This window comes from Natator depressus, chromosome 3 (genome assembly GCF_965152275.1).
Source record: "Natator depressus isolate rNatDep1 chromosome 3, rNatDep2.hap1, whole genome shotgun sequence".
Taxonomy (NCBI): domain Eukaryota; kingdom Metazoa; phylum Chordata; order Testudines; family Cheloniidae; genus Natator; species Natator depressus.
In genome coordinates this window covers 92,205,031-92,228,874 of record NC_134236.1, presented here as the reverse complement: position 1 = coordinate 92,228,874, position 23,844 = coordinate 92,205,031, and the positions used below count along the sequence as shown (strand labels likewise).

General features: G+C 44.3%; 1 protein-coding gene across 10 annotated transcripts in view; it reads left to right on the top strand.

Moving 5' to 3' along the window:
* Positions 1 to 17,592: 17,592 nt before the first annotated feature.
* The window catches only part of FAM184A (family with sequence similarity 184 member A), a 168,952-nt gene continuing 162,700 nt past the window's right edge, over positions 17,593 to 23,844 (top strand). For 5 of the 10 annotated variants that reach the window (XR_012638822.1, XR_012638823.1, XM_074948319.1 and 2 more), the window contains exon 1: positions 17,593 to 17,800. Coding sequence is in view for 7 of the 10 variants with exons in the window: in XM_074948319.1 (XP_074804420.1) it covers positions 17,639 to 17,800 (162 nt within the window). In the remaining 3 variants the exon portion in view is untranslated. The remainder of the gene's footprint in view (positions 17,801 to 23,844) is intronic. The other 5 variants (XR_012638821.1, XM_074948314.1, XM_074948318.1 and 2 more) reach the window with 3 other exon arrangements.

The window sequence follows — 23,844 nt, the reverse complement described above, 5'->3', positions numbered from 1 at the left end:
CTCCCAGGGGATCTTGCCCATCAGCTCCCTGAGGGAGTCAAAGTCCGCTTTTCTGAAGTCCAGGGTCCGTATTCTGCTGCTTTCCTTTCTTCCTTGTGTCAGGATCCTGAACTCGACCATCTCATGGTCACTGCCTCCAAGGTTCCCATCCACTTTTACTTCCCCTACTAATTCTTCCCGGTTTGTGAGCAGCAGGTCAAGAAGAGCTCTGCCCCTTAGTTGGTTCCTCCAGCACTTGCACCAGGAAATTGTCCCCTACATTTTCCAAAAACTTCCTGGATTGTCTGTGCACCGCTGTATTGCTCTACCAGCAGATATCAGGGTGATTGAAGTCTCCCATGAGAACCAGGGCGTGCGATCTAGTAACTTCTGCTAGTTGCCGGAAGAAAGCCTCGTCCACTTCATAGATAAGACAAAACAACAAAACACATGAAGACATTTCCCTTCCTCAGTTTCCAGCCCTCTAAGGAGTCCAGGATTCCCCTTCCTTGCACATGGTTTTTCCTCCAAAACATGGAATCTCCCTCCCACTCTTCTGTAGACAGTTTTCTTCTTCCTTTGTGGGTACTGCAGCTAAAAAGGACTCCTTTGCCATGAGAGTATGTTCCTCTCCCCTTCCCAAGCTTCCTTTGTCTCTGTGATTCCCTCTGAGTTCTCTCAGGCTTTGTGGTTTTTAAGACTTAGGCCATGTCTACACTACACAATTAAGACAACTTAAGGAAGCTTACATCGACCTAATTGTGGAAGTGTACACACTGCAATGCTCCTCCCACCGATTTAACTCTCCACTGCTACACCGACATAATAAAACTACCTCAACGAGAGCCACAGCATTTAGGGCAAGATAGTTAGAGAGACAAAGTGTCCGTGTAGACACTGTGTCAGTGTTAACACCTGACCTCTTTGTTCCCCTCTTTGAGGATTTTCTATTCTCCGAATCCCTGCCCCCACCTCCACCCTGACAGAGAGGTTGGAAAACACTGGCTTTATCTAGGCTGCAGTTACTCCTTTGTTTGATCCAGGTAAGATCTATTCAGGTCCTAACAGTCTTTAATAATCAGCAGATTCATGGACAGACATGTCCATGCCATTCCCCTGTCTCCTTAGCACAAGGAGTATGAGGCAGTATAGAGTAAATGACAGTCATAAGACATAAGGAAACAGTTCATAAAATCAAACTGGAATTCATAAGTTGTTCATAGACAAATCATTACTTCTCTTCCTCCTTCAAAAAACAATGGAGTTGGGGTACTTCTCAAGTAGCAGAGGGGAGTTCTTACATCCCTCTCTGAGATTACTACTTACTGATTTCAAGCTTCATACATTCATTCCACAAACATTCCCAACAATAATACCAATGTAGTTTCATCAAAACATTATAAGTCAGTACCCATTTACATCATATAAATCTCATTCCTCGTTATGCCACAGGAGGGGCACATGGGGCAGAGTTCATGGGGGTTCCCATTATGCTCTTGTCACTCATATCAGTGGAGATGTCCATAGTTGGTGATGTAGTGCCAACAGAGAGAGCAGAGGTATGTGGGTAGCTGTCCCACTGTGCAAACTGCCACCTTCTCCCGCTCGGAGTTCTGGGAATGGATCACAGTGCCTCATGAGGGCAGGATCTTGGCCCCAGGATGCAGTTTTCTCCATCCTGTAATTCCAAGGGCTTCCGACTACATTTCATGCCGTTGTTCAACTGCCCCTGTAAACTTTGCACCTGCCATCTATGCCTGAAAGCATGGATCCTGCACTGCTCACCAGTCTTGTGATAAGTGTTATGAACACAGCGCGGCTGATCCTACAGTATTTCATGAGCTGAGAATCTGAACAGGAATCCATTGTACCTGCCCTGCTGTGTGCCATGGAAAGAAACAATTCAAGATTGATGTTGGCATTCATGGAGCAGTTACACACAGTGGACCGTCACTACTGGGATTGGGAAACAAGTACTGAGTGGTGAGATCGGATTGTGAAGCAGGTATGGGATGCCAAGCAGTGGCTGAAGAACTTTCGTATGGGCAAAGCCACCTTTCTTGAACTCCGTACAGAGCTCGCCCCTGCCCTGCCACACGACAACACCTGAATGAGATGTGCCCTCATGGTGGAAAAGCCTGCGGCAATCACTGTGTGGAAGCTGGCAACTCCAGGAAATAGTGGATGGCTTTGTACCAATAGAATTCCCTAACTACGGCAGGGCGATAGAGGGCACCATATCCCAATTTTGGCCCCAGATCATCTTTCAATGAAGTACATCAACAGAAAGGGCTACTTCTCTATGGATTGAAGGTGCTGGTGGATCACTGGTGTCATTTCACTGACATCAATGCAGAGTGGTCAGGGAAGGTGCATGGTGCACACATCTTCAGGAACAGTAGCCTGTATAGAAAGCTGCATGCAGGGACTTTCTTTCCAGACCAGAAGATTCCAAAAGGGCATGTGGAAATGCCCAGAGTGATCCTGGGAGACCCAGCCTACCCTTTACTCCTGTAGCTCATGAAGCCATAAACCAGAAACCTTGACAGCAGCAAGGAGCTTTTCAACAAGAGATTCAGCAGGTGTTTGGCAGATTAAAGGGTCACCGGCACTGCCTTTTTGTCAGGTTAGATTCAATGAGGAAAATATCCCCTTGGTCATAGCAATCTGCTATGCTCTGCATAACATTTGTGAAGCCAAGTGGGAAAAAATTCCCCAGCAATGGAGCATTGAGGTGGATCACCATTTTTTGAGCAACCAGACACCAGGGCTATTTGAGAGGCTCAACAGGGGGCATTCAAATCAGGGAGGCTTTGAAGCTGAATTTTGACAATGAGTCCCAGTAATGTGTCTTTCTGGTAATGAGCCAGGCATTGTTTACTTGCCACCTTAAATGACCCCTGTAATGATCCCTGCCTGAGCATTAACTGTAGCCTGCAAATGTGCTGACTACCGCTGTGTATGAATTTCTGCTGTAACCATCCTGTGTAGGTCACAAATAAAGAATCACTGTTTTTGTAAGACTAAATTTGTATTAAACAGCAATACTAGATTAACGTTTCTTACAAGGGACATGACAGCGAGCAGCACTCTCTGAAGTGAAGATTTCACAATTGTGTGTAAGTCCAGCTGTTGTTATGGAAAATGTCCCTAGGGGTGGAGTGCAAGGGGTACTGCAAGGGGCCAGGAATGTGAAAGGAATGTGTGTGGGGGAGTTTAGGGAGGGCAAGGAAGGCAGTTCTGTATGGGCTGGAGGGAGAGTCGAGCATGTATGTGTTCCGCCTGCAGCATAATCAGGGACCTGAGCATCTCTGATTGGTCCTCCATGAGCTTTCCATCCACTTCTGCCCCTGACTCCTCTCCTGGCTATCCATTTCTAGTTTTTCATTTATTGTCTCTCTCCACGCTCTATGCTCACTATTGGCCTGATCTGACAATAGCAGCACTTTGTGAAACTTGTTCTCCTTACTCGCCTCCTTATCTGACCAAAGAGCTGGCTGTCAAGGGCACATCTGCAGAAGCAAAAGAAACAACACACAGAGTCAGTATTGTGTGTGCATTCAGAGTCTTGAATCATTAAAATTACACACACCTCTTTCTCACTTTCCCTTGGCAAACACGCAGCACGGCCATAGCACTAAACATGGTGAGTTCGGCCTGGGGGTGGAGGTGGTGCAAGAGGGGACAAAGGGTCTGGGTGGTTTCAGAAGGGGATCAGTATAACCCCCCAGGGACACTATTCTGAATACTGGCACTGTTTTCCAAAGGCGGAGGTGATTGAAGTTGAAATCATACTACTGAGGGTAACTGAAGATGCAAGCAGGACTAGCCTTAGGGGAGGGTGATCTGGGCACCTGCCCAGGGTGCGCCATGGCAAGGGGCTTGGGCTCCCCCTCACTACATGTGGGGTGCAACCCGGTGCGGCAGGAGCGTGCACCTCCCTACTCCAGAACGGAGGCCCCCTGCTCGCTGTCCCACCTGGTTTTCCAGCCCGGCTCCTAGTCCTGCCTCCGCACACTGTGAGCCGGTGGGCTCTTCTCCCCTCCACCCCCCTGAGTGTATGAGGGAGCCCAACTGAGGTGGGATGAGCTGTGCTGGATTTGGCTTATAAGGGCAGGAAGCTGATAGTGGAGAGGGCTGTAGACTGCAGTTGCACCCTGGGAAATGGGAGGTTAGTTTGTGGCTATTGTGGTGTTTAGATGCTGCTTGTAATTATTAGAACTGGGAGTACTGGCTGTTGGGAGTCTGAAAGGACAGGAAACAGGAAGGGGGGGGAAGTTTAGGAGGGAGAGTGAGAGCTACCGAGGCTGCAGCAGCAGCTTGGTAAAGAGGTTTCCACTTTAAAAACAAAGTCCTGTTGAAGTTTGTTAGTACCTTGCCTGTTTGCTACAGCCGCTATAAAGGCAAGTAGCCTACAGTTACTTCCTAGGAGGAGGGAGTTTTCAGATGGCAAACCCAGAGATCGGGGGAGAGCCAGAAGGTAAGGAAAAGGCTCAGGGAAAGGCAGTCTGGTCCAGGATGGAACAGACCTTGGCTGCTGTCTAGAGGGTCCCTGAGCAGGAACCCAGAAGAGAGAATGGGCCCAGGTTCCCCTACCAGTCACTGGGGAAGTGGCACAGACAAGGCAGAGGAGAGAAGACTGCCTGGGACAGTCCCCCAAAACACTTTGGTACCCTGAAAGGGGTAAACTCATATAGTGACCTGGTGGGAGGGCCAAGTTATGGTGAAAGAACAACTGGAGTCGCAGGGAGACAGAGAGAATGGCAGTAGAGAATGCAGCTAGCAGCAGAAGGGGGCCCTGGACCTGGAAGGAGCCAATCCCCAGAGTGGCCAGGAGGAGGAGTGATTGGACCCTGTGAGGGACAGTGACAGGAAAACTGTTCTCCAGGTATTTTATATATTTGATGTGAAGCAGGGTGGACTTTTGTACTGAGTGAGAACATAAAGACAGAAAGAGAGGAACAATTATTCAAAACATACACAAATTTCTTCTGCTTTCCATGGTATTTTTCCTTTGCTTTTTGTGTTTTTGATATCACAGTGATGGATATGGCTTAAAAACCTGAATATAAAACATGAACTTTTATTTTGGAAAAGGCCAAATGCAATCGGTGTTTAAACTATTCTATTGAAAAATTATATGTTTTTGACAATTGTTTCCACAGATTATGCCTCCAGTGAGTCAGTTTGTGTACAAACATCTGCACATCTAGCTGTAAACATACATTGCTCCTTTTAATGTCAGACCTGCAGTTCACAGAAAATGTCTATATTAACTTGTATGTTTTTGAGACCCACATAGAAATCTCGGCACCAGGGATTAAGCTCAGCATCAGCAACTAGTCTTAACTTTAAAATAGGGCACTGTGGGTTTATTCAGTAGTGATGTTCTATCAGGTTTGTTAGGATCAGGGTATTAATGTCTGAAGGACAGAAATGTTTAAGCTTTATGGCTATTTTTAAAAGTTTTACAGTGTGCTTATAAATAGTGGAGTGTAATTTTATGAAAATAGTAACACTTGCATACAAAACAAACAGCCACAGCATGTTATAAAAAGCTACCATTTAGTAAATAGAAGTGAAATAAATAGAAATTGTCTTCTCTTTAAGAGTCAACATATCTTATTGGTATTTTACAAATAAATAGTTGCTTTTATTGAAACATTTAACAAAAATAAGAATTAAGGCACCCTTCTGTGAGCATACATGCCTGCACACAAATTGAAAATACATCTTGCTCTCAAGATGGCTGCTTGCTAACAAATTAAACAGAGCAGAGAAGACCTGCAAATAGAAGCATGTCAAATTTCTCACAAAAATTTACCTTCAGAAAAAGCTGATATCTGATATCTAATCTATATTAGATATAGATATCTGATATCTAATCAGGGTTGTCAGAAGACACAATTACAAGACTCACGTACAAGACCTTTTGCCTCCAAAAATCAGAGATTAAGCTTTAGACCTATGACCTGCAAACAAGCTATACTGTGATTGCAGACACCCTTCTCTTTATTCAAAACTATAATAAGATAAATAAGTGTCCAGCCGTATTTATGGAAGTGTTAATACAGATAAATCCAAAATGCTTCCATATCTTGCAACCCTCAACATAATGTTTCATTATTTTAAGAAACATGAACACCAATGATAGGGTACACATTTAGAAACACAAAGTTAAACATATATCCACTAGAACAATGTAACTCCGATGAATGTCCCCATCTCCTGTCATGCTGGTTTTATTTCAGAGAAAGCAAAACTAAAAATCATGATACCCTTTATACACACATCCATGCAAACCATATACAGAAAAACATATGTACAATACACACACACATTCAAAACACATTAATACTGGTGGTTTTCAATTACTTTATAGGAAACATCCACATGCACACAGAGCACCCTCGCACAAAATACATACACAGAAAACATACAGATGTACAGACACTGAATACATAGCTACAAAATATGTATCACTGTGTTAGCATATTTACTCCACACAGGTGAACAAAGGGTTAAAGTGCGTCTGAGGGTACATCTATGCTGCAGTAAAAGACCCTAGCTGTGACTGACCTGGGTCATCTAATTTGGGCTCATGGGGCTTGGGCTGCAAAGTTATAAAATTGAAGTGTTGATGTTTTGGGCTGGGGCTGGAGCCCAGACTTGAGATGGCATGAGGTTGGTGGGTCTCAAAGCCCAGGCTTCAGCCTGAGCCTGGATGTCTACACTACTATTTTTAGCCCCGCGAATCTGAGTCAGCTGACCCAGGCTCTAAGACTCAGTGCCATGGGTTTTTTTTTTGCAGTACACACATGCCCTGAGAGCTCAGTTTGCCTTACCCTGCTGCACATGGTGTGGCAGGCTTGATTTATTATTAGACCCAGCTGGGGAGGAACAGGGTCTTCATAAAAGAAGGAGGTGAAAGCTGTAGGAGACAGGCATCAAGGTCAGGGATCCAAAACAAAGAAACCTAGGAGACAAGGACTTCCCCTCTCTCTAGGACAGGGGTGGGCAAACTTTTTGGCCTGAGGGCCACATCGGGGTTCCAAAACTGTATGGAGGGCCGGGTAGGGAAGGCTGTGCCTTCCCAAACCCTAACCCTATCCGCCCTGTCCCACTTCCCGCCCCCTGACTGCCCCACTGAGAACCTCCGACCCATCCAACCCCCCCCCCCCGCCCACTCCTTGTCCCCTGATCACTCCCTCCTGGGACCCCCTGCCCCTAACCACCCCTCCAGGACCCCACCCCCTATCCAACCCCCCTGCTCCCTTACTGCCCCGACCCCATCCACACCCCCCAGCTCCTGACAGGCCCCCCTCTAAAGCCCCTTTCAGAGTGCGGCCCTGCGAACATGGACGGAGGACTCAGGAGGAGCAATTGGTGAGCGGTTTCCCCTTCAAAGTGCCGCTTCTCTCCAGCTGGCTGTGCGGCTGCCCGGTGCTCCTCCTGAGTCCTCCGCCCGCGTTCGCCGCACTCTTGCCACCCGCACCGCCCACCTCCTTCCCTGTGGCTGTAGGTGAGCCTCCCTCCCTGCTCTCCGCTGCCCCTGCAGTGCAGCCCCCTCCCGTGCTGGTGGCATGGCGAGCTGAGGCTGCGGGAGAGGGGGGACAGTAAGGGAGGGGCTGGGGGCTAGCCTCCCCGGCTGGGAGCTCAAGGGCCTGGCAGGACGGTTCCATAGGCCAGATGTGGCCCGCGGGCCATAGTTTGCCCACCTCTGCTCTAGGAAGTCAGACTGAAGAATGCCACAGGTATGGAATTAATCCCTGGAAAGGGGGAAAGGCACAGAGGCAGTTCTAAGGGACTGGCATTCCAACAAGGAAAGAAGATGCTCTGTAGGCCTGAGACCTGATAAACCCCTCCGCCCCCCCATATTAAACCAGCCTTGGATGAAATTTAGGGAGTTCACCACTAAAATTGGAGGGGGTGGGGAAGAATGTTCTGCTGCTGATAAAGCACCACCCCACCTCAGGAATGTTCCTAATAAGAGTTATAACCACCAAGGTTGTAAAGTAGAGACACCCAGGCACTGGGAAAATAGGAGGGATACAAAAAGAGACTTAACAAATGGTAAGATAAGCTCTGGCCAGTGTTTTTTATGCTGACCATCTGAATAAACAGAGAAGGTCACAACTAAGTTACAGTTTGGGCATGAAAGATAAAATGGGATAACGTGATAGATTTAGTAAATTTGAAGGAGGTAGCTAGTTTTACCTCTGTAATGTAAATTAAAAACAATGCTTTTGGGGAACCATTTCCGGACTGCAGTTCAACATCAAGCTGCTGGAACTCTTACCCCTCTGCAAGACAGTGATGTGCAGAGGAACCCCCAGATGAATGAATCCTGACTGGCCATTGCGTGAAATTTGTCTGTACATTGGGAGTGGTGAGCATAAGAGACTTGCTTGGTATACGTATTCTGTGTATGTTGTTAATAAATAGATGTTTAGAGCACAACGGTGTAAGGCTCTTTCACTGGGAAAAGGTTCTGCGGTTCTGTAGAACCCTGAGCCCCGAGGGAAAGGGTGCGTACTTAAATTGACTAGGTTTCTTCCTGAGTACCATGGGTAAGAATAGGTGCCTTACACCCTGAGTCTTCAGAAGGGAAAGGGTGGGGATGTCTAAATTGACTGGATCAAGTCTTGAGCCCTTGGTGGGGTTTAGGCGGGGTGCCCGTAAATTGACCGGTTAACAGCGGGGAGGATCTAGTGAGAAGCCAGATGCCTGGAAACCAAAGGAGAAGCTGGGTTAAGCACAGGCTGTAGGGAAGCAACTCAGGTGGCTCAGAGACAGGAAGTGGCAGAGGGAAAGAGCAATGCATTTGAAAAGGAGTGGACTTGGCTGCTTAATGCAAGGTCTCTGGGCTGAAACCCAGAATAAAGGGTGGGACTGAGTTCCCCTACTAGCCCCATGGAAGCAGGGACAAGCCCACCATCAGGATTATGGAGTTCAGGATGGAGTTGAAGATCAGCCTCAAGGATGGGCTGAAGAATAGGCCAAGAGGGGGCAGAAAGAGCTCTTGTTTTAGGATGATTTGAGACTTTTAGTGGTACTTTTGTTATCCCAGGAGGGGTGAACATATATCAATACCTGTCTGGTTGGCTGAGGCAGAAGAAGAGAGACCACTGAAGGCCTGGAGTGATTTGGCTGAAGGTGCTAGAGGAGAGTGAGTCTGCTACACCATACCTAGCTATGAGAATGAGCTAATTGTTACTAATATGTATGAATATTCCAGTCTATAGAGTAAACACACCCTGATATTATGTGGGTGAGGAAATAAAGTTTGAACATGGAAGGTTGGGCACAGACTCTATAACAGGGGCAAACCACCATATTTAGTGTTAGTTTTAGGTTGGTTTTTCTTAGGTCTTCCTTGGCTTCGTCTATTGCTTTCTAGCTCTCTAGTTTCTCCTAAGTTTTTCATCTTCCACTTAAGCCTTGAGGAATCTGGGCCATCAGACTCTTTTGACAAGCCAGAGGCTGGTCCTTTGTCTCTTACCACCAGGTTCTCAAGGAAGAGTCTGAGCATGTTAATCTAGGAAGTTCTTATAAAGATACTACCTGTACCTCTAGATCAGTACTATTTCCTTTTAATTCTGGGTTTGGAACTTTGATTACTTTTCCATTTATGTTAATAAAAGTCATTAAGGCTGTATTTTATTATAGCACAAGTGTCCTTGTCATACATCCCGAGGGTCTTTGCAAGAAGACTCTGTGTAGCCTGATTCTGGGGCAAGGACACTATTATCTTCTGGTCAGATCAATTGGTGAGCCTATAACCTATATTATATAAACAATAATATTGATGCCTATTGCCTGATTTTAGGAGATTATTTGAAAACTCAATCTGTTGAATATTAGTCTGTTGAAATGTGTGTGACAACACTGCATGTAAAATTGAGATTTTGCTATATGATTGTTACTGAAATATTGTAGTTTTTGGGTAACGTCCACAAACCATTTACTCGAAGACAAAGACACACATGCCAGCAAGGTGCTAAAGGGCCATTACCTGCTTAGCTGGCCATTTACCAGCAGGGGGGAAGGTATAAATAAGAAATTTACATTTCATCCGAGAGATGGTTTGACTCTCACATACATACGGGACTGTTTCTCTACACCCCATCGTGTGTGTGTGTGTGCCTAAAAGAGAGGAGGAGGATATAAAAATAAGTGACTGACCTCCATGTCACCTCTTTCTTCCTCCCATCTCTCTGCCCACGGCATCAACGCATATCTGAAGAACACTGAACTGGGGAAGGGGTCCCTGGCTGAAAGAAAATCCAGCCTGTGAACTGTTACAGCTTATGGTGAGAAACATTTTGCTTTTAAGCTCATTTAGTATTAGCTTGTGGTTTTATCTTTTTTTATTTCTTCTGTAACCAATTCTGACTTGTAGTCTATAGGGCTAATTTGGTTGCTTGCCTCTATATTTTTTCTTGTGGGTTTCTTATTTTCTTATGGGTTTGATTATTTGTTTTATTATAATAGGTTTATATTAGATTATTTTTGGCTGTAACACAAGGGACCTACAGGCCACATCCTGTGAATGTTGAGCTAAGGCAAAGTTAGCGTGTGTGTTTAGGACATTTCACCTAGATAGGTAGTGATGAGCTAAAGCATAAGGACCATATATGGTTGCAACATTTAACATAGATAAAGAATGTGTTGAAGCAGGGTGGTATGGGGGGCCACCTAAATTCACACTCTCTTTAAACTCAGCAGGCACACCACAACTTGGCAAGAACTCAAATAACCAGTTAGGACAGAAATTACAAATGTAAGAATAATCTAATGTCATTAATATGTATGTATATGTCATCCATATGTACAAACATACCAGCCTAAGTAAGTGTACCCCAACATTTCAGTGGGTGAGGAAACCAAGTTTGGACATAGGAGTGTTCCAGCTCTATAAGATGGGTGACTCACCATGCCAAGTCTGTTCATTTTCAATTGTATGTTTTAAGTCAGTTAGTTAAGTAAAACTCTACGTTAGGTTTCAGAGTAGCAGCTGTGTTAGTCTGTATCCACAAAAAGAACAGGAGTACTTGTAGTACCTTGATGGCATTGTGTTCAGCATGGCTGAGATTATGGGGCAAGTGATGCTGCTTTTCCACAATTTCAGCCCGTGCACGTCGACGGAAGCAATCTATGTAGAAGTCCAGTTTGTTGTTTCAACCTTCAGAAGGAGTCCACACAGAATCCTTCTTTTTGTAGTGCTGGTAGGAAGGATTCTATGGGTTAGTATGTTGTTCAGAGGTGTGTTGGAAATATTCTTTGAGTCGGAGACGTCGAAAGTAGGATTCTAGGTCATCAACAGTCTCAGGAACAACTCTGACATCATAATCAAAAAGGCTGACAAAGGAGGTGCTGTCGTCATCATGAATAAGTTGGAATATGAACAAGAGGCTACTATGCAGCTCTCTAACCCCACATTCTACAGGCCATTATCCTCTGATCCCACTGAGGATTACCAAAAGAAACTACACTGTCTGCTCAAGAAACCCCCTGAAAAAGCACAGGAACAGATCTGTACAGACACATGCCTAGAACCCTGACCAGGGGTATTCTATTTGCTACCCAAGATCCATAAACCTGGAAATCCTGGATGCCCCATCATCTCAGGCATTGGCAGCCTAACAGCAGGATTGTCTGGCTATGTGGACTCTCTCCTCAGGCCCTATGCTACCAGCACTCCCAGCTGTCTTCGAGACACCACTGACTTCCTGAGGAAACTACAATCCATCGGTGGTCTTCCAGAAAACACCATCCTGGCCACTATGGATATAGAAGCCCTCTACGCCAACATTCCACACAAAGATGGACTACAAGCTATCAGAAACAGTATCCCCGATAATGTCACAGCAAACCTGGTGGCTGAACTTTGTGACTTTGTCCTCACCCACAACTGTTTCACATTTCGGGACAATATATACCTTCAAGTCAGCGGCACTGCTATGGGTACCCGCATGGCCTCACAGTATGCGAACATTTTTATGGCTGAGTTAGAACAATGCTTCCTCAGCTCTTGTCCCCTAATACCCCTACTCTCCTTGCGCTATACTGATGACATCTTCATCATCTTAACCCATTGAAAAGAAGCCCTTGAGGAATTTCACAATGATTTCAACAATTTCCATCCCACCATCAACCTCAGCCTGGACCAGTCCACACAAGAGGTCCACTTCCTGGACACTACTGTGCTAATAAGCAATGGTCACATAAACAGCACCCTATACCGGAAACCTATTGACCGCTATACTTACCTACATGCCTCCAGCTTCCATCCACGACACACCACGCGATCCATTGTCTACAGCCAAGCTCTAAGATACAACTGCATTTGCTCCAACCCCTCAGACAGAGACAAACACCTACAAGATCTCTATCAAGCATTCTTACAACTACAATACCCACCTGCTGAAGTGAAGAAACAAATTGACAGAGCCAGAAGAGTACCCAGAAGTCACCTACTACAGGACAGGCCCAACAAAGAAAATAACAGAACGCCACTAGCCATCACCTTCAGCCCCCAACTAAAACCTCTCCAGAGCATCATCAAAGATCTACAACCTATCCTGAAAGACAATCCCTCACTCTCACAGATCTTGGGAGCAGACCAGTCCTCGCTTACAAACAGCCCCCCAACCTGAAGCAAATACTCACCAGCCACTACACAACAAAAACACTAACCCAGGAACCTATCCTTGCAATAAAGCCCGATGTCAACTCTGTCCACATATCTATTCAAGTGACACCATCATAGGACCTAATCACATCAGCCACGTGATCAGGGGCTTGTTCACCTGCACATCTACCAATGTGATATATGCCATCATGTGCCAGCAATGCCCCTCTGCCATGTACATTGGCCAAACTGGACAGTCTCTACGCAAAAGAATAAATGGACACAAATCTGACATCAGGAATCATAACATACAAAAACCAGTAGGAGAACACTTCAACCTCTCTGGTCACTCAATAACTGACTTAAAGGTGGCAATTTTGCAACAGAAAAGCTTCAAAAACAGACTGCAATGAGAAACTACTGAACTGGAATTAATTTGCAAACTAGATACCATTAACTTGGGCTTGAACAGAGACTGGGAGTGGCTGGGTCATTACACAAATTGAATCTATTTCCCCATATTAAGTATCCTCACACCTTCTTGTCAACTGTCTGAAATGGCCATCTTGATTATCACTACAAATGTTTTTTTCTCCTTTTCATCTTAATTAATTAGCTTCTTAGAGTTGGTATGGCAACTTCCATCTTTTCATGTTCTTTGTATGTATATATATATCTTCTTAATATATGTTCCATTCTATGCATCTGATGAAGTGGGCTGTAGCCCATGAAAGCTTATGCTCTAATAAATTTGTTAGTCTCTAAGGTGCCACAAGTACTCTAAGTTAGTTTTTTTTTTTAGTCTTCTATAGCTCTTTAGCTTCCAAGCTCTGCACCTCCCACTCAAGAATTGAGGAACCTGGACCTGAATCTCTTGGCATGCTAGAGGCAAGACTGGTCCTTTGTCTCTTACCACCAGGTTATCAAGAAAGGATGTGAGTATATTAATCAAAAGCTTTGCTGTACATAATATCATGTATCTCTAGAACAATATTATTGCCTTTGTAACTCCTGATTATTTTACCATTTGATTACTATTCCATTTATCTCAATAAAAGTCTTTAAGGCTATATTTGTCTCAGAGTGAGTGTCCTTGCCATACATCCTGAGGGTCCTTGCAAACTCTGTAGCCTGATTCTGGCACAAGAATCTTATCCTGTGATCATATTAATTGGCGAGCCTATAACCCATATCTAAAATAATATTAACCTCCTAAAATCAGGCAACAGACTTATGCCTTATCACTTGTAATTACTTAAAATCTATCTGTAGTTAATAAATTTGTTTTATCTAAAGCAGCGTGTTTAGATTCAAGTGTTTGGGAATCTATATTTGAGATGACAAGGCTGGTGCATAATCATTACCCAGCATTGGAATGACGGACTTACTATGGGCTTACACTATCCAGGAGAATATTGAGCAGTGCAAGATGCATATTTCTGGGGAACAAGGCTGGGCTAAGAATATGTGGGTGTCGCCCTGTATGTAATTCATGGAGGGCTGGGAGAGCATTCATGTATTCAGCTGGGAGTGAATACATGTGTTGAAGGCTCTGTGTGAACAAAACCTGGAGAGGTGGTAGTTCACCAGCAAATCAGTGTAAGAGGCATCCCAGGCTAGAGAACTAAGGGGACACCATTGTTCAACAGTCCAATTTGTAATGTCACACACATAGAGACAGACACAGATATGGCTCTGCACCCTGACTGGCAAAGCACCAGTCAGCTCAAGCCCAGCCCAGCAGAGGGAAGATAGAGATGGCAGGGATAACCCAGACTGAATCTGTGAGCTGGATCTCAGTACAGTTCCCTGTAATTTTACAAAAGTCAGTGAGATTGAGACTGGGGGGGGGGGGAACACTGTAAGGGAGGAATCACAGACTGGAGGCCAAATGACTTCAGGAGGTGTACTACATCACTGAACCAGAGACACTGTGTGAGCCTAACAGTTACAGTAAGTGTCAAGTTTTCTTCTTTCTCATTTGAAGTTGTGTATGTGCTCAATAGTGTGGATGCTGTAACAATTTGTGATGTAGTACAACTGTTTTATTTAATTGCCAACATAATACCCAGGGTGAGCATACTTGAAAGCTGAAGATCTCCAATTGTCAGAAATCCCAATCCCTGTATTTATTTTGTATGTAAGGTATTATATCTTTGAATTTAGGCCCTGTTATAGTCTTCATTTTAAAGGAAAATATCTCTATTTGCTGATATTAGCCTAGTTAGTGTACAGTGTAACTGCTGTGCTGTAATGATTTATCTTTGTAGTATTATTTCTAAAACGGAATTTGAAATTAACTGTTTGTGCGTGTAACTGTCTTATGGTAAAGACTGGTACTGGATTCCTAAGAAGAGAAAGAAAGTGAATCCTATTATTTCCACTTTTAGTATTTGGAAAGATTCCTTAAAAAAAAATCCAGCTTTAGTCTTTTGCAAGGATAAGAATTCATGGTCTGTGCAAATACTCAGAGTGAGGAACTGTGCAGCACAGAATTGATAAGTAAATTGATTTAGTTCACAACACTTCCCTGCTTGTACTTGACAGTCCCCTGCTTACACGTTCTTAGTGACAAGATCACACTAGAAGCTCATGTTCAGTTGGTTATTCATACCATGACCCCTAAATCCTTTTCAGAGTCACTGCTTTTCAGAATATGGTCTCCCATCTTGTAAATATGAGCTGTCTTCCTTGTTCCTAGACTTATGACCTTGCATTTGGCTCTTGCATGTAGTTCAGATGAGCTAAGTTTAGCAAGCATGTCAGACTGCTCTGTAGAACTCGACTGTCATTATTTAGTACTCCACCAGTTTTTGTCATTTGTGACGTTTACCAGCAATAACACTTACTTCCAGACAACACATGGAGAATGAGGGAGAGATTTGTATTTTGTATGAATATTATATGTACCTCAGTTTACCTGCTTGACATTGAGTGCTGACATACAGAGTTAAATGGGGCTGTTAGGGAGAACAAGTAGGAAACAAAACAATGACAGAGGTAAGACACCTCCAGAGAATATCAAAGGCCCTAAAGAGAACAAGGGGGCACCATCAGTTGGGAAATGCCTACCACCTGCCTGGTTAATAAGTTTATTTTCTCAAGGCTAGTGCCGAGGATCAAAGGGATGCTTAACTGTTTTTAAAACTCTTACTTGGAGCAAAGGAGGGGTGAACAAGTAGCAACTTCTTGGTGAGGGATGTTGGGGTGCAAGTTACTGTGAGAGATAGCCTACTGCCCTCCTCCAGTTCACTCCCCTACCTCAGATATGGAGGTAGCTGGGTTAAGTTGAGCTTACCAAAACTTGCAACAAAAGGATAAAGTTTAGGTGAGACCAGATACCTACATGCATTTGTCTTAACCTTTTTGTTTGTTTGCACTGTACTTTTGGATGAATAAACAATATGCTTGTTTTGATTTAAAACTGCTTTGAGTCATTTTAATCAGCTCCTAGACACAGATTGCTGAAAAGTTTTCTTGCAGGTGCCGAATACAGGTGGGCCTATAAACTATATATAGTTTAACCCCCTCATCACATGCCTGAGTGGTTAAACTATGAGTTTCCACGCTTGAGAGAGGTGAAGGAAGCCAGGCATGGCACCTGAAGGGTGCATTTGAAATTGCAGTGGGTCCAAAGTGTAACTTGTCCTGTAACTATAACATTGTTAAAAGGATTGAATAACCCTGGCCTGATCAAAGATTATTCTGGACCATCACTACTATTTAAGATTTATGGATTAGCCCGTTTAATCACTTTCACAAGTGCCACACTGATTCTGTTCAGTGCTACTATTTTAATCAGAATGTTGTGCAATACTTAGACAAATACTGTACCACAACTAGGTCTGATGGCAGCACTGTTAATTTTTATGAGCTACCCTGTTAACATTTATCAAGTAGTAAGATGTTCTCTCCTCTAGCAATCAGTCTGCAACTGTAACAGGTCCAGGGCTCTTCCACAGGGAAAAAGGGCTGGAAAGTTATTTCTAGCTGAAGGTTGAGAGCGTGGGGCCCGGTTCCTGCCTGTGCGTGGTACGGCTTTCTCTAAAGACTCACAGAGGCGGGGCTCTGAAGCCAGCAAATGCTGGGGCAGTTGCAGAACTTTTCATCGTGCAGCGGCAGCACCGCGCAGAACCACGTGCGGCTGTGGGAGATGAAAAAGAACAAGGTGGGAATAGGAAGCGCGCCACCTGCCGCTGGAAGGGGAAGGGAGCAAGTGAGCGAAGAGGTCGAGGAAGGGGGCAGGGGGAGTGGACACGGCGCTTATGCACCTGCTGCTCGGGTACAGCGCGTAGCGCGCGCACCAGCAGCCAGGAAGACCGGGGGGTTGGGGGGCAGTGGAACAGCGCGCGCCCGCCTGCGGCCCAGCGCACATGCACCTGCTTGGGGGGGGGGGGGGAGATAGGAGGGGAGCGTTTTCCAGCTGATACGCATGCGCGTGGCTCCGGTTGCTTCGCACCTGTGGAGGCTCAGACTGACAGGGCCGGGAGTGAGCAGCCGGAAGTGACGACATTGCTCAGCGTAAACAGTGCAGCCGGAGCCTGGTAACCGAGTGGCGGCCGCAGCAACAGTCGCCGGCTCCTCCGCGCGGCCGGGCGGGGCGAAGCGAAGCGGCGGCTCTGTTTGGGCTGGGCGGGCCGCGGCGGCGGCCGGAGACCTAGCCCCCCGCTCCCGAGGGTAGCGTTTGTCAGGGGGCCTTTCGGCCACCCCGGCACCGGGCGAGGGAAGCGGCTGCGTGGCCCGCTTGCTGCCCCGCCGCGAGCAGGAGGCGGCACCGGTCGCTGGTGCGCAGATTCTCCCCCGCCCGGGGGCCGCGTCCCCGCCGCCCCGCGCACCTAGCGGAGGGGGCGGATGGTGTGAGGGAGGCGGGACCGGGACCGGGGTCACGGCCGCGGGGGGGCTGCAGGAGCACGCTCCGCCAGTGACCCCGGCAGCGTGCGCGGTCAGCGCGCCGCGGCATCGCCCCCCTCCCGGTCGCTTTCCTGGAAAGCGGAGCGGGAGGGGTAGCGGGGTCTCGCTGTGAAGATGGCGACCCCCGGGATGAGCTGGCAGCAGCATTACTACGGCGGCGGCTCCTCAGCCAGCGCTGGGAAATTCGTCGCGTCCAGTTCCCAGCCGGGGCTCAGCGTGGAGTACAGCCAGGATCTGCACCTCAAAATGAGCAAGAAAATAGCCCAGCTCACCAAGGTAAGCGTGTCCCCCCTCCCAACTCTCCAACCGTGTCGTGTCTCCTGTTGCGAGCTGCTCTCCGGGTGAAAGGAGGAGATCGCTCAGCGCTCTTTCGTCTCCTGCAAGCCCCATTCTTCCGCCTGAGAGGGGCAAAACTGGCTTCAAATTCCCATTTAGATGGAGATCTTCCAGTGATTAAAACCTGGCGGATTAGTCCCTTTTAAAAGCTGCATGTGGATTGGCTGCTTATTGCAGTGTTACCTCAGTTCCCCAGGGTAGAATCCACAATGTGTTTTTCACCGAATAGATAATGGCATTTATACAGGTTTTGACGTCTGTTGAAGGTGAAATCCTAAAGCAAAGGATGACAGCCAGAGAGACACACAGTTTTAGTTCCAAAACATGGCATTAAAAATGCGTTTGGAAAGCTATAAAGTGAGTCCATTAAACTGTGCTTGTGTACATAGCTTTTTCTGTATACCTGTCTGGGTTTAGGGAAATTGACACTGACTGACTGGATTTTTATATTTATACTCTAAAATTTACAGGGTTTTAAAAAAAACCCTTCATTTGCATAGAGGTGAACAAGCCATTCTAGGTGATTTTTTTTTCAAATAAACTTGGAACTAGCTTTGCTTTTTATTAAGAACTTATTTTTAATATCTGTTATTTTGAGTGTCCCTTGACAATGAATTAACTGTTTTAAGTAATGATTTTGGGGGAAGAAGGGAAAATATCAGTTTTGTCTCACTGATTTAACAGCCTTCATGACAGGATCCTAAGCCCTGTAAGAGGATACTGTAGTATGTATACATTTTGTTAAAAGCTGATATTTTAAAGGAACACTGTCAAGATTAGTAGACTGAAGGGTGACAGACTCTACTGTAGTTATGATTTGCATATTCAGAATAACTTTTTACAAATGCATGATTCAATTCTGTAATTTTCCTTGGTTTGAAAAAGAATCACAATTCATAAAACACACAGACAGCTTTGCATGAGGGAAATACACAATGTGTGTTGGAGGGAAAGTAATTGGTAATGAGCCGTTTAAAGCTTCATATAGCTTATATTTTAACAAGAAGTTGAAAAACCCGTAAGTAATAAACATATTAGTATCCTTCAAATATCTGCTAAACTGAAGGAAGAAAACGTTTCATCTCAGTTCAGCTCGTTTGCTGAACAGAAATAGAGAATTTTTTGCAGGAAGTTTATGGTAGTCATGCAGGCCATACCAAATTGTCTGTGTATATAGTTTTTGAATGAAATAAAGGCAAATGCTTACCAGAGTCAGTTAATGTAGACAGCATAGTATGCTACCTCTGTTGGAAAACAAATTATTTTGACAAATCAGATTTTATTTCTTTTCTAGTTATTGACCTGATTCTTGCTCACATTGACCTCAGTTAGGGAAGGATCAGAGCCTTCCTTAGGAAGAAGAAAAGGAGGACTTGTGGCACCTTAGAGACTAACACATTTATTTGAGCATAAGCTTTCGTAAGCTACAGCTCACTTCATTGGATGCATTCAGCTGTAGCTCACGAAAGCTTATGCTCAAATAAATGTGTTAGTCTCTAAGGTGCCACAAGTCCTCCTTTTCTTTTTGCGAATACAGACTAACATGGCTGCTACTCTGAAACCTTCTTTAGGAAGTTATTTTTCACTGTGCATGAAATACAGTTCAAACTAGTCAAATAACTGCTATAGTTAAGTTTATTTTCTACATATCTTGCTTAAAACTAAGATAATACAATCAGTAGTTTTTATTTTTGGTCACCATGTATGAAGAGTGTTCAGGTGACACTTAATTTGGCTTACAACACTTTTAGGAATTTAAGTTGTGGTAGGTATGTGAGAATATTTGTACAGACTAATTCTCATATGTGTACAATTTTAGGTTTATTTCCTTTTCTTATTTCAGTAGTTTGCATAGCGTTTAATTGTTGTCATCAGAAACATATTTCATTTCCATGTTAAAATAGATGCATGGCCTTTTGAGTTCCCTGTCATTGGACATATGCTATATATTCTGAAAAAAGAAACGGCGTACTTGTGGCACCTTTAGAGACTAACAAATTTATTTGAGGATACAATTAACTTAGGCTTGAATAAAGACTGGGAGTGGATGGGTCACTACACAAAGTAAAACTACTTCCCCGTGCTTATCCCCCTTCCCCCCCCCCCACCCCACTGTTCCTCAGATGTTCTTGTAAACTACTGGAAATGGCCCACACTGATCATCACTACAGAAGGTCGTCCCCCCCCCCCCCCCCCCCCCCTCTCCTGCTGGTAATAGCTCACCTTACTTGATCACTCTCGTTACAGTGTGTATGGTAACATCCATTGTTTCATGTTCTCTGTGTATATAAATCTCTCCACTGTATTTTCCACTGAATGCATCCGATGAAGTGAGCTGTAGCTCACCAAAGCTTATGCTCAAATAAATTGGTTAGTCTCTAAGTACCCCTTTTCTTTTTGCGGATACAGACTAACACGGCTGCTACCCTGAAACCTATGTATTCTGAGGTACTCAAAGCATTGAAGTAGCTCTGCATTCAGGGATTTTGTGCATGTAAATATTCAGAAATGTGGTGTATTCTAGTCTTCGCCCTAATGTCTTTCAGCACAGTAGTTTATCAAAACTAATGCTTCAGTTTATTTTAAGGTTCATCTTGCTGTAAGATGAATCCAGTAATACATTACATTGGCAACTTAGAGACAAACACATTTATTTGAGCATAAGCTTTCGTGAGCTACAGCTCACTTCGTGGTAGCAGGATCCACACAGCTAGGTAGTGTGTGGCAAGCTATTGCGCTATAGGTTTACACAGCATAAACCAACTTTCCACATAATCTCTGTATAGGCAAGCGTAACAGCCCTGGTCCTGCAAAGATTTATGTGTGGGAACTTTTACAGGTCAGGTGTTCATATTTGTTTGCTGGCAATACTGTGAGGTTCTACTGGCTGCTTTTTTTTTCCTTTTCCTTTTTTTTTTTTTTTTTGTAATAGAAAGACTCTTGTTCCAGAGTGGAAGTTTTGCAGGGGAGTGAGTTCTAGAGTAAAGGGGTAGCTGTGTTAGTCTGATTTATTTGGGCATAAGCTTTCGTGGGTAAATAAAAGAAAAACAGTTCTTTAGATGCATGAAGTGACTAGAGTAGAGGAACTCAAAGAAATTGACATGTCACTAGCCCCGTGTCACTGGAGTAAACCAGGAGGGCTCACTGCTGGTGTGATGATGTAACAGCTGTGATCAGTTTCTTAGGTAGCAAGGTCCCACACCTTTTAGGGCTGTAGGTCAAAAACACCTTAAACTCCATCCATAAGCTACTTGGCAACCAGTGCAAACTGTGGAACACTGATATTATTATTTGTAGTAGTATTTCAGCACTTTGGAGCTCCAGGTATTGACCAGGACCCCATTATGTTAGGTGCTGTACATCCACAGAACAGACTGTCCTTGCCCCAAAGAGCTTACAATTTAAGTAGTTTTTCCTTAAAGTGAACAGACATATTGAACTGTTGTACGGCTTGCATCTGAGAATATGCGGACATGTTTGTACGTGATTGAAGAATTAAAGAAAGGTCCAAGTGACCTTAAAATTATAAGTTCAAGACAGAGCCATAAAATCATCTTAAATTGTAATCCAGGTGTTCAGGTGCTTTTTAGGGCTAGAACTGCCATGCATACATCAGTACAGGATAACAGTAACTTGTGTTTTTTATTCAGCCTGTTCCAAGCAAACTAATACTTTCTTTTTTCTTTCTCCACAGCAAGCAGAGATTTCATGCTGCTTTGATATTAGGCATGCAGTTGGTCAGATGTACATATGCAATCACATATAATCACAGATTATTTCTTGATGGCATGCTTTAATTTTGTTGTTAGATACTATTTTATCTTCTAAACTGGTACACAGATCTTTTGAAGTGCCTAGAAGTAAGGAGCTTAAGCCAAATAGGAAGGACTAAAATTGCTTCAGCCACGATTTACCATAAATCTCCTGCATGTTGCGGGGCAAGGTTTTTTTTGTTTTTAAAAAGAGTTGCATTTGTTACTACTATCTGACCTATATTTTCCCCTTATATACTTTCAATATTAAGTATTTCAGAATTTTCAAGATATTGGTATGCTAACTTAGAGAAAGCTAACATCTTCAAAAGTGCCTAAGTATAAGATTTTTCAGGGGCAGAACTAGAACCTGGGTCTGCGGGATGATTCTCACCTCCATACTGCTGCCATGGTAGAGCCACATGCATTACCACATAGACCCTCTGGAGATGAGCATCACAGGTAGTACCACCTCAGAAGGTTGGATTGACAACTTCAGTCATGGCGCCTGATTGGTCCATGCGCCTTACTTAAGCTCAGGAAGATTCCAGGATATGTCAGTGCAATGAGGTAGACATCTCCCCCCAGCCAACTGTACCATCATACCTGCATCTTGGCTTACTTTTGGACGTGTGACCACAGCTCGCACCCGTGGCTTTAGTACTTGGAGTCTGACTTCTGCTTTGCCCCATGACTTGGGTACTTGAATTCTGACTGCAGACCCTGGTTTAGCAGGTTGGATCCCACCCCCCTATTATTGGTACTAGGACCCTGACTCCAGGTCCTAAACTCAGGCTACTGCTTTTGGTCTCCTGCCCCTTTTGACACCAGCCCTGATCACTAGGCATGACCACCCTAACTCTGGTCTTGAGACTAAGCAGCTTAAAAAGTGCCTAAAAGTGACCTAGTACCTGAAGATGATGTTCCTAATGCAGTGTACTAGTATTTTATTCTTGTGTTTTTTTTTCTTAGTCAGGATCAGGGCCCTCATAGGCCTTCCGTAGAGACATAGAAGAAAACAGTTCCTCCCTTGAGGAGCCTGCAATCTAAGAATTGAGTAGTTTACTGTTTCAGTTGCTTGTTCTCTTTCTCTGGATTTTTTTACTGCATCATCAGAGTCCTTCCTTTAAATGTGTTAACACATGAAGCAGGAATCTCAATGATCTTTATTTTATATTTATCTTATGAATTATGTGCATACCTGTGGATAAAATACTTTAATCCTTCACTATTATGGTTGGAGCTACAAATTGCATTCGGACAAAAACAAAATCCAAATAATTAGCATTAGCTGAGTCACAGGTAGTTTAGTTGGCTGAAACAAGTCGACGAGATAATTGGACGAAAACCATCTGTTTGTACTTCCATGGGGAGACTTTAGTACTGCAGATTTCTTGAAGTGGAAAATTTACAGGTTAATGGGTACCTACCCTGAGATCTGTATTATGTAGACAGAAGTAATTAGCACTGCTTCAGACAAGCTTGTTGTTCAAAAATAAACAAAAAAGCATCTGAAGGCCAACTACCAGTTAAAATGGTATGAAAGTTGGTCAACTTTCCCTAAACATTTTAAATTTTCCTATTCTAGGCTTCTTTGTGCTTGGCCCAGTGACTGATGTGAAGTTAAAATATTAGGTAGCAACCAGATCTTTTCATGGAAGAACAGTAAACTCTCTCTTTTCCTAAACCGTTAGAATTCCTTTCTGCGTTTGTCATCAAGACTAAATATTGTCAAAACCTCTTTAGTAATCCTTTTTTCCTTCACTGCCCTGTTGGTGGAAAAAGGGTTAGGATTCAAGAGCCCAAAACTTGATAGTGGCACTAAAGTAGGCTCCTGGAACTTCTTTAATACAGGAAGCTTTCCTTTTGGGATTTTTTTGTTGATGGAGCAGGGTTAGTGGAGAAAATTTAGATATTGGTATCCTGATCATTCTGTCCTCAGACCGGTATTTAAATGGTTAGTTTTTTCTGACCTAATAAACTGTTAACTTCAGCACTAAAGTTGTTTTTAAGATGTGGGACGGGTTCGGTCACGGAGACCCCCTTGGGACTTTCACCTGACGTGCTGGAATTACATCTGAGCCTGTTTTCCATGCCAGCCTGGGACTCCAGAACCTTGCCTTGTTGAGCCAGACATGCTAGCCTGTTGCAACACAGACCCAGGCCTGGTCCACGCCCCCAAAGCTGCAGACTTTAACTAAAAATTGCTCAGCAGGTTACTTACCTCCATTC